Source organism: Gymnoscopelus braueri (assembly GCF_963280865.1).
Source record: "Gymnoscopelus braueri genome assembly, chromosome: 1".
NCBI lineage: Eukaryota > Metazoa > Chordata > Actinopteri > Myctophiformes > Myctophidae > Gymnoscopelus > Gymnoscopelus braueri.
The window spans coordinates 30,816,585-30,827,613 of record NC_137603.1 but is presented as its reverse complement, the minus strand read 5'-3'; the positions used below and the strand labels follow the sequence as shown (position 1 = coordinate 30,827,613).

Genomic DNA, 11,029 nt, shown 5'->3' with positions numbered 1-11,029 from the left:
TAACTCAAGTACTCTGTCCACCACTGGTGCCAGAGTGACTGCCTACAAACTATGACCTGAACAATCCAGCCAGTCAGGATTTCGATTTAAGACTCACTCTCTCTCAAGCCTTTACCAGATTGTCTTGTGTTCATGTCAAGCTCTCAAGCCTTTTTGTCAAGCCTTACACCGTGACCTGGCTGATACTGTCTTTTGCTCTGTTTTCTAGATGACTAATATTTTGCCAAGCCTGTGCCTGTAACGCTGACTCTCTGTCTGACCCTTTGGGAAAAATGAATTACCACCACAGTTTTTGCTTCTGCCTGTTCCTTGTTTGTTTGACTTTTAGTCATCTAAGTTCTCTGTTTCTGAGTCCTCTCCACCGTGCCTGAGGAGAATGGCAGCCTGAGGAGAATTACAGAACAAAATGTATTTGATGATAGAGAGAGACACGATGCCTTTCAACATGACTGATGCCAAGGACTACTTGCTTGACTTGACTTGATCGAGCTAGACTACAACATTCCGTTGAAGGCCACCATAACCAGTCGGATTGACGCACGTTTTTGAAGTAAAAGAGCTTGAGCTGTAAAAAGCAGTTAGCCAACTGCCAAGACCCCATGGCTCTGACAGCATGACAGCTGGACAGCTGTTAAAACGGCCAGCTACGTCTCAGATACATGCCACTATTAAAGGTCTGGCAGGTTAGATCAGCCGTTCTACAAACACCAGAGTGTGATTGGAAGACACACAGGCGACAACCGGTCCAACAAAGTTTACAGATGCTGCTAATACTAATACTGTGGATACCAAGGGGGACTGACTAGACGGTAAGTGGTTGCATGTTGTTGGAAACCTTGTACGTTCAAAACTGTTACTTTTCAGGAAATGGGGGGAAAGAAGAACCTGTTTTCCAATGGATCCAATGTAGTAATTATTTTAGTCAATTATTCATACAACCAGCAGACACACTTAACCACTTTCACTTTACATTGTTTTGCTACTTTTGTGTGACACTGTAGTAGTCAGTGCAGTGTGATGAAGTAGGGCATACATTGACTTTTTATTTATTTATATGCAGATACAAGGTTTCTGCACGACAGTGCCGATATATCCACGACAATGCACGCAAGACTGTGTCCACCAACTCCACTGAAAGCGTGAACTGGGCTTCTGTCGCGTGTGTGTTTTGCCCGTGCACTACAGTACAAACGCCGGTGAACGATGGCTTTAATGGGTTGGCTGCTGCCGGATGACTTGCTAGGCAATTTAAGCACAGCAACACAGCAAACAAGGCACTGGAGGCCAAGCACGACCACATGCACCTGCCAAAGCGGCAGTCCTGTAAAACGAGATGGAACTCGACACACTATTCAAAGTCTTGCCGAACAACCGGTGTGCGGTCTGACCGGAGAGTAATAGGAGCTAATAGGAAACCAGGACCAAGATTCTTTGATAAATACTGGCTGATCATGGAGGAGATTACGATGAAAAGAGATGTCTGCACACTGCTGCAGTAACTTTAATGAGGACATGGAAGACCCACATTGGGCTGAAACGTTGTCCTTGTCCTCATTAAAGTGATTACCTGGGAGCTCCATTGCTGCGTTCCGGACTTCTCTTCTCTTCTTTTCATCGTACGTATTGTTGTCCAGCACCTGTGTGAATGTATTTTTTTGGAATGCGTGTCCTTCGCCTTGATTACACATGTTGGAAGTTTTGAGATGTCCAACGAACTTGCACATCTACCCGAACAGAAGTGTCCATATTCAGCATCTATCCCATCACATCCACTTTATGTCCCAACCAAGTAGTAGATAGTATACTATACACCATTGGTTCTCAACCTTTTCAGGCCGCGACCCCCCAAACTAATCATATTTGAAGTGGGGACCCCCCCACCCTGACAAGCACTTGGCATTGTAGTTGAGATATTACATTTAGTTTGACTCTGTTCCACAGATACATATTGTGAAAATATCCAAACTACAAGTGTGAGCTTGTAGATCGGCTATTTTCAAAATGTTTGCCTCTTTCTTTAGTAATATCTGACAATTTGGCCAATGTTTGACCTTTTTTTTCATTACTTTTGACACAGTAAAGTGACGGCTGGTGGGAACTTTGGGTGGGAGGGCTAAGCGTGCGCACGACAGACAGACACTGTCTGTCTGTCTGTCTGTCTGATGACACAGACAGACAGACACTGTCTGTCTGTGTCTCTCTCTCTCTCTAAGAATTCTCCACGGGCCTGAAAATTAAGGCCTGGCCCATGGGCCCTACTGGGCCGGTCTGAACAATTACCATACTTTTAGGCCCAAAAACCCCAAAACCCCGTAAAGGTTTCGCTAGGAGCTTAATGTCCTCAAGTCACGCATTAAACAAGCTTTGAACTGAGCAGATTGGACCTTCCATTCCAGAGATGATGGCCAAAACATCTTGAAAACGGCCACTTTTGCCGATTTTCGATCGCTGATTTTCGATTGAGTTTTGGCCATTGTCGCCCGTTTTTCTTTAATAACTCGGGCTAGGAAGGTCGTACGGCAACAAACTAGATAGCCTACCTGAGTAAAGTTCACTTTGAGCTGCATCCAACACATCCACTGCCATGTCCGCCAGGGGCAGTTGAATTATCTCTCTCTCTCTCTCTCTCTCTCTCTCACACACACCTTCCCAGAACAAAGCACAGAAACGCAGGTACACCTTTAAAATATCTTTTAAATTAAAAAATATATATATTTTAATAATTTCTCATTTTTATTCAATAATATAGGGGGGGCTTAGCCCCACTAGCCCATTGATACCAGCCGGCCTGAGGTATTAAAAAGGTATTAAATGTCCTTAAATTGTCACTTTAGAAATGTGCAGATATCCTGTGTGCACTTATACTGTATGTTGGTTTGTTTTCTGTTGAGTGAGAAAACAATGAGGCACATTAAGGCTAGCAGTGATCTCATCCAGCAGTTTCAATTGTCAGTTGCGTCCACTGCACCGACGGGTGGGTTCCTCATGTTCATGCATTAGAATTCTGCACGGGCACGCATAAGAATAAATATCCAGCCCATGGCCTCAGCCAGTGCAAGTTGACATTTAAGGACCCGGAATTGCATTGGATATGATGTAGCTGACAAAAACAGCAGTGAATTTTATATGTTTTTATGAATTAACGGAAAACCAGATCATTTTGGAGGGATGCTGTGCAACAAAGTAGAATTTGGGCGACTATTATAGTAGTTCATAAAATAAATGCAGTAGGAGTCATAAAAGCCAATTGTTTTGACTTTGCTTGTTTGCTTGTTACCTCATCTGCCTTATACACAAACACATTACGTACACATTACGTACGTGTTGTTAGTTGGCATTTAAATGAATGTGCTGTGAATGATTTGTACAAATATGTACAGCCTATTTGGAAAAAGGGTAGCACTTTATATTAACTATACACTATAAAGCATTAGTTAAGCATTAGTAAATGCTTAATTCATCATGAACTCATCATTAGTAAAGCATTATTCATACATTACTAAGCATTAGTAAACACAGTTATAAATGTTGCAACTATACACTATTAAGTATTAGTTAAGCATTAGTAAAACACTTAATTCATCATTAATTCATCATTTGTATAGAATTATTCATACATTACTAAGCATTAGTAAACAGAGTTATAAACCTTTCAACTATATACAATTTACAATTAGTTAAGCACTAGTAAGTACTTAATTCATCATGAATTCATCATTTATATAGCATTAATAATACATTAATAAGCGTTTGTAAACACAGTTATAAGTGTTTTATTGCCCATTGATAACCTAATCTTTAATGTGCTTAATGATTGTATTCTCATACTTTGTAAATGATAGATTCAACATTTATAAATAGGTATTATATCAATTTACAATCCAGTTATTTAAGAGTTGTTAATGGTTCATACGATCATTTAGAAAGTCTAAGACCACACCATATACAAACCACTTGGATGTATATTTATGCAGACATTTGTACATGGTTAGTGAGTGTGTCAATAAATGTCTTATAAACACTTATTCATACTCAATGAATGATTTATTAAGGTTGTTACAACTTGTTAGTTAAGTATTTTGCGTGAGCCCATCTAAAGTGAGGACTATCTACTGTATGCCTTATAAAGCATTTATAAATGAGATAGTGTGAGCCCATCTAAAGAGAGGACTATCTATGCCTTATAAAGCATTTATAAATGAGATAGAAGCAGTGATATAGAAAATGCCCATATTTATTGCAACAATTGAGACAGAAAATGGCCAGTGCAGTGTAAAAATAAAATTAACATTCTTGTGCTGTATGAAAATAAACAAACAATATGCAATGCTATAAACGTGTACACATGGCTGATAAATTAAATAAACATTTTACTTCATGAAAATAAACAATAAACAATCTGCTATGCTATGAACATGTAAACATGGCTGATAAATTAAATAAACATTGTACTTTATGAAAAGAAACAATAAACAATCTGCTATGCTACAAACATGTAAACATGGCTGATAAATTAAATAAACATTGTACTAACTTTATGAAAATAAACAATAAAAAATCTGCTATACTATGAACATGTAAACATGGCTGAAAAATGTAATAAACATTCTTGTACTGTATTGCCTTCACTATGCATATAGCCACCCTTGCAGAGCTAGGCAGACAGTTAACATCAGGAAGTAAAGGAAGTCTGTTTGGAGGCAAAGTCTTTCTTCTTTAAATTATCTTCTTTGGTTTTTCTTATTTGTAGAACAGCAATGACATGGAAAACACATTGAATGGATTTGTTAAAATGTGTACTACTGAATAATGTTTTCCACAGTAAATATGTTAACTTTTTAACAATGCTTTTAAAGAAATGAATTAACTTGCAAACATGAATTAAGCAGCTAAACATTCACACAGTTGCAATGATATTAAATTAACATGTACATATTAACACATCCCTGATTGTGCTGGAAATAATAATATGCAAATCTCTCCTAATATGCACAAGTAAATCACTTGAGTGAAAATAAAAACACAACATTGCTGCCTATAATGGCATTACAGCATTAGCTCAGAGCAGAATAGCCTATAAGCTAACATGACACACAGCAGCCTGCAGCCTGCAACCTAATGGCTGACAGGCTAACAGGCTAACAGGCTAACAGGCTAGGCCATATGACTGGTACTGATTAGCAACAAACATGACGTTTTTACCACAGACAGAATACACAGTTGGGCTGTGAAAAAGGTTCTAGCAATCATGTTTCATCATTACTGAGACAATACATCACAAGGACAGTACTTACAGACACAGCTGCATATAGCTTTGCTGTATGCTAAATAGGAAGTGAATGCATACTGCAGGTGTTGCCAGATTTAGCAAAAAAAACAAGCGGCCAGGTCTTTGAAAACAAGCCCAAAAAAGCAAGCAACTAGGCTCAGTTTTACCACTTTACGTCTGCAATTTGAAAATAGCAGATCAACAAGCTCACAATGTGTCACATCAAGACACGTTGTGAGCTTGTAGATCTGTTTTTCAAAAAAATATTAGGAAAAAATGTAAAATATTTTCAAAAAATATTTTTCCTTTCCATGAACATTTTTGGGAACCACTGGTTTTGGGAACCACTGGTTTAAAATACATTAGAAAGCAAGCCCAATGAAGCAACTACACATAAAAAAAAGCCCCAAATTGTTTATTATAAGCAGACAAGGCAACACTGGTAAACAGGAAACTCATTGATATCCCCTACCTGGCCACACCCACAGTGGGCAGGTGGGTGGACAATGTAATACAATGTAATAAACAATGTGGGGCTTTTTTTAAGTGTAGTTGCTTAATTGGGCTTGCTTTCTAATGTTTTTTTTTTTAAAACCAGTGGTTCCCAATTTTTTTCATGAAAATATTTACTTTTTTTCCCAATATTTTTTTGAAAATAAGATTTACAAGCTCACAACGTGTCATGATGTGACACATAGTGTGCTTGTTGATCTGCTATTTTCAAATGGCCGATAGCTGGTAAAACTGAGCCTAGTTGCTTGCTTCTTTTGGGCTTGTTTTCAAAGACCTGGCCGCTTGTTTTATTTGCTAAATCTGGCAACACCTGCAGTATGCATTCACTTCCTGTTTAGCATACAGCAAAGCTATGTGCAGCTGTGTCTGTAAGTACTGTCCTTGTGATGTATTGTCTCAGTAATGATGAAACATGATTGCTAGAACCTTTTTCACAGCCCAAATGTGTATTCTGTCTGTGGTAAAAACGTCATGTTTGTTGCTAATCAGTACCAGTCATATGGCCTAGCCTGTTAGCCTGTCAGCCATTAGGCTGCAGGCTGCAGGCTGCTGTGTGTCATGTTAGCTTATAGGCTATTCTGCTCTGAGCTAATGCTGTAATGCCATTATAGGGAGCAATGTTGTGTTTTTATTTTCACTCATGTGATTTATTTGTGCATATTGGGAGATATTTGCATATTATTATTTCCATCAAAATCAGGGATGTGTTTATGTACATATTAATTTCATATCATTGCAACTGTGTGAATGTTTAGCTGCTTAAGTCATGTTTGCAAGTTAATTCATTTCTTTAAAAGCATTGTTAAAAAGTTAAAATATTTACTGTGGAAAACACTATTTAGCAAATCCATTCTATGTGTATTTCATGTCATTGCTGTTCTACAAATAAGAAAAAACAAAGAAGATAATTTAAAGAAGAAACCCAAAACAAGCCTTTTTTTTGTTGTTTTTACCTTCTGATGTTAACTGTCTGCCTAGCTCTGCAAGGGTGGCTATACTCATAGTGAAGGCAGAACCCAGATTTATTTTTTCATACAGTACAAGAATGTTTATTACATTTTTCAGCCATGTTTACATGTTTATAGCATAGCAGATTCTGTATGGTTTATTTTCATAAAGTACAATAATGTTTACTTAATTAATCAGCCATGTTTACATGTTTATAGCATAGCAGATTGTTTATCGTTTATCTTCATAAAGTACAATGTTTATTTAATTTATCAGCCATGTTTACATGTTTATAGCATAGCAGATTGTTTATTGTTTAATTTTCATGAAGTAAAATGTTTATTTAATTTATCAGCCATGTGTACACGTTTATAGCATTGCATATTGTTTGTTTATTTTCATACAGCACAAGAATGTTAATTTTATTTTTACACTGCACGGGCCATGTTCTGTCTCAATTGTTGCAATAAATATTGGCACTTTCTATATCACTGCTTCTATCTCATTTATAAATGCTTTATAAGGCATAGATAGTCCTCACTTTAGATGGGCTCACGCTATCTCATTTATAAATGCTTTATAAGGCATAGATAGTCCTCACTTTAGATGGGCTCACGCAAAATACTTAACTAACAATTAGTAACTACCTTAATAAATCATTCATTGAGTATGAATAAGTGTTTATAAGACATTTATTAACACACTCACTAACCATGTACAAATGTCCGCATAAATATACAACCAAGTGGTTTGTATATGGTGTTTACTTAGACTTTCTAAATAATCGTATGAACCATTAACAACTCATAAATAACTGGTTTGTAAATTGATACAATACCTATTTATAAATGTTGAATCTATCATTTACAAAGTATGAGAATACAATCATTAAGCACATTAAAGATGAGGTTATCAATGGGCAAAAATACGCTTATAACTGTGTTTACAAACGCTTATTAATGTATTATTAATGCTATATAAATGATGAATTCATGATGAACTAGAGAATGTGCTCCTCGGAGCACAAGTCTCCGCCAGCGGACCCGTGCTATTTTAATCAAATTAAATCACCTACCTTATCTCTAACCATAGTTCTTTAGGAATGTTCTAATTTTTACGAAAAATAGAACATGTTACTATATTATAGCAATTATATTATCATAACAATAAGTAATGAGATACAATAAGTAATGAGATACAACCTCCGGCAGGTGAACAGACAATAATACTAATTTTCATAAATGTATTACTGTATTACAAAAATGTATATATACTTTGACGCATCTGATATATAGCAATTATATTATCATAGCAATAACTAATGAGATACAATAGGGCAAAAGATATATAGTAGTGGAGAGCTTACGGGAGGACACGGGACGGACAGAGCGCTGCTTGGGACGACAGCTTGGACAGAACCAGTCTCCTTCCGGGACAGACTTCAGTCTGGGTCTCAAACACTGCAAATGATGTCCTCGGTCACATCCGTCACACAGTAACATAGTCTCTGCGTCTCCTTTCCGTCTGCACAGTTTACAGCGAGCGTTGAGGAGAGACTTTGCCCAAATGATGCTCTTTTCCAAAGTGGACAGATGGACAAACACTTGGGAAAGACTGGAGCAGGACTTCAGAGTTTCTCTCCAACGTTCCAAAACCATCTTACCACTGGCACTGCCATTGTCACTGTCACTGGACGGGTCGTAATTTTTTCTTCCTGTTTTTACCGTTCTTCTTGTCTTTCTTGGACTCCTCGCCGCCCAGAGGAACTTGGAGGAACCTGCGTTCGATTTCCTGTTCTATCTGAAACAGGGCATGAGCAAGGCAGTGGACGGTACTGTTCACTGGCTGAGAGTCATCCACCTCCATCTCCTCTCCACCATTCATCTCTCCGTTCTTTCTGCCATCAGCAGCCAGCAGTTCATATTGTCCTCTCTCCAATGCTGAACTCCATGTCTCTCTCTCCGTTATCTTCAGCGTTTCCAGATTTCCTTCGTAGATTCTTTCCTCAATGTCCAACAGCATATCTCTGAGTCGGCTCTCCACGAAACTCTCAGCTGTAGCAAGGGATTCTGGGGCCTTGGTTTTATAATTATATTTGACAGCAGCAGTGTTGTTCAGTATCTGTGTGATTCTGTCTTTCTCCTGGTGTAGCGTCTCCTTGAGGCTGCTCTCTCTGTGACCTCGCGGGTTCAATGCCTCCATCAGCTGCTCCACCTCCTCCACCGAGCTGTAGAAGGCCCATTGGTTGGGGCGTATGACTGGCAGGCAACTGGCAGGGATACAGGTGGGGCTATGTATGGTGTCCATCTGTGTGTCCCGCTGTCCTTCATCCTCCATCTGTTCATCCTGTAGAGATGCAGGGTGGGGTTCCAGCATGTCCTCCGTCAGCCCAAAGTAATCATCCTCCACAAACAGAGCACAGGTGGAAGGGAAAAGCCAGTATTGTTTGTAGATTCTGTCTCTGCCCAGAGGAACGAGCGACGTACGACGGGAAGCCTTCTGGATACGATTCTGCAGCTCTTGAACCTTCTGCTGTTCCTCCTCCAGCTCTTCAGCTGTGAGGCTGACAGGGTCAACTGTGGAGGAGACTGCCTGATGTCCCTGTTGTAGATGAGTATGCTTTCTTAGCTTTGGCCTTCTGCGCCTTTGCTTGACCAATGTTAGGTGTTCTCGGAGGGACACACACAGGCACGGACGGGTGACTTGGACTGGAAGGTACCGTTCCAATCAAGACTGATTGATCCTGTCTTACCTCACTTCAAGAAACGTAAACGGCTTTTTGAAGTGACACACCTATTTATAGAATTGTATTTCATCATGCGTCCCTCTAGCCAATCAAAGGCATTGGTGTCAACATATTGACACGTGTCACGTGGAGCTTGACCAGTGTTAGCTTGGCTAGGGGCCATGCTCACACACGGCGGGACGAAGCGAAAACAGACACGGGACGGACAGAGCGCTGCTTGGGACGACAGCTTGGACAGAACCAGTCTCCTTCCGGGACAGACTTCAGTCTGGGTCTCAAACACTGCAAATGATGTCCTCGGTCACATCCGTCACACAGTAACATAGTCTCTGCGTCTCCTTTCCGTCTGCACAGTTTACAGCGAGCGTTGAAGAGAGACTTTGCCCAAATGATGCTCTTTTCCAAAGTGGACAGATGGACAAACACTTGGGAAAGACTGGAGCAGGACTGCAGAGATTCTCTCCAACGTTCCAAAACCATCTTACCACTGGCACTGCCATTGTCACTGTCACTGGACGGGTCGTAATTTTTTCTTCCTGTTTTTACCGTTCTTCTTGTCTTTCTTGGACTCCTCGCCGCCCAGAGGAACTTGGAGGAACCTGCGTTCGATTTCCTGTTCTATCTGAAACAGGGCATGAGCAAGGCAGTGGACGGTACTGTTCACTGGCTGAGAGTCATCCACCTCCATCTCCTCTCCACCATTCATCTCTCCGTTCTTTCTGCCATCAGCAGCCAGCAGTTCATATTGTCCTCTCTCCAATGCTGAACTCCATGTCTCTCTCTCCGTTATCTTCAGCGTTTCCAGATTTCCTTCGTAGATTCTTTCCTCAATGTCCAACAGCATATCTCTGAGTCGGCTCTCCACGAAACTCTCAGCTGTAGCAAGGGATTCTGGGGCCTTGGTTTTATAATTATATTTGACAGCAGCAGTGTTGTTCAGTATCTGTGTGATTCTGTCTTTCTCCTGGTGTAGCGTCTCCTTGAGGCTGCTCTCTCTGTGACCTCGCGGGTTCAATGCCTCCATCAGCTGCTCCACCTCCTCCACCGAGCTGTAGAAGGCCCATTGGTTGGGGCGTATGACTGGCAGGCAACTGGCAGGGATACAGGTGGGGCTATGTATGGTGTCCATCTGTGTGTCCTGCTGTCCTTCATTCTCCATCTGTTCATCCTGTAGAGATGCAGGGTGGGGTTCCAGCATGTCCTCCGTCAGCCCAAAGTAATCATCCTCCACAAACAGAGCACAGGTGGAAGGGAAAAAACAGTATTGTTTGTAGATTCTGTCTCTGCCCAGAGGAACGAGCGACGTACGACGGAAAGCCTTCTGGATACGATTTTTCTTCTTCTTGAACCTTCTGCTGTTCCTCCTCCAGCTCTTCAGCTGTGAGGCTGACAGGGGCAACTGTGGAGGAGACTGCCTGATGTCCCTGTTGTAGATGAGTATGCTTTCTTAGCTTTGGCCTTCTGCGCCTTTGCTTGACCAATGTTAGGTGTTCTCGGAGGGACACACACAGGCACGGACGGGTGACTTGGACTGGAAGGTACCGTTCCAATCA

The 11,029-nt window shown here is 40.5% G+C and overlaps 1 protein-coding gene across 1 annotated transcript in view; it reads right to left on the bottom strand.

Annotated features, from left to right (window-relative positions):
* Nucleotides 1–324: 324 nt before the first annotated feature.
* Nucleotides 325–11,029, bottom strand: part of LOC308088359 (protein O-mannose kinase-like) — a gene marked incomplete at both ends in the record, with an annotated part of 33,865 nt that continues 23,160 nt past the window's right edge. The window contains one exon of the mRNA XM_080432777.1: nt 325–384. Coding sequence (XP_080288903.1) covers nt 325–384 — 60 coding nt within the window. The remainder of the gene's footprint in view (nt 385–11,029) is intronic.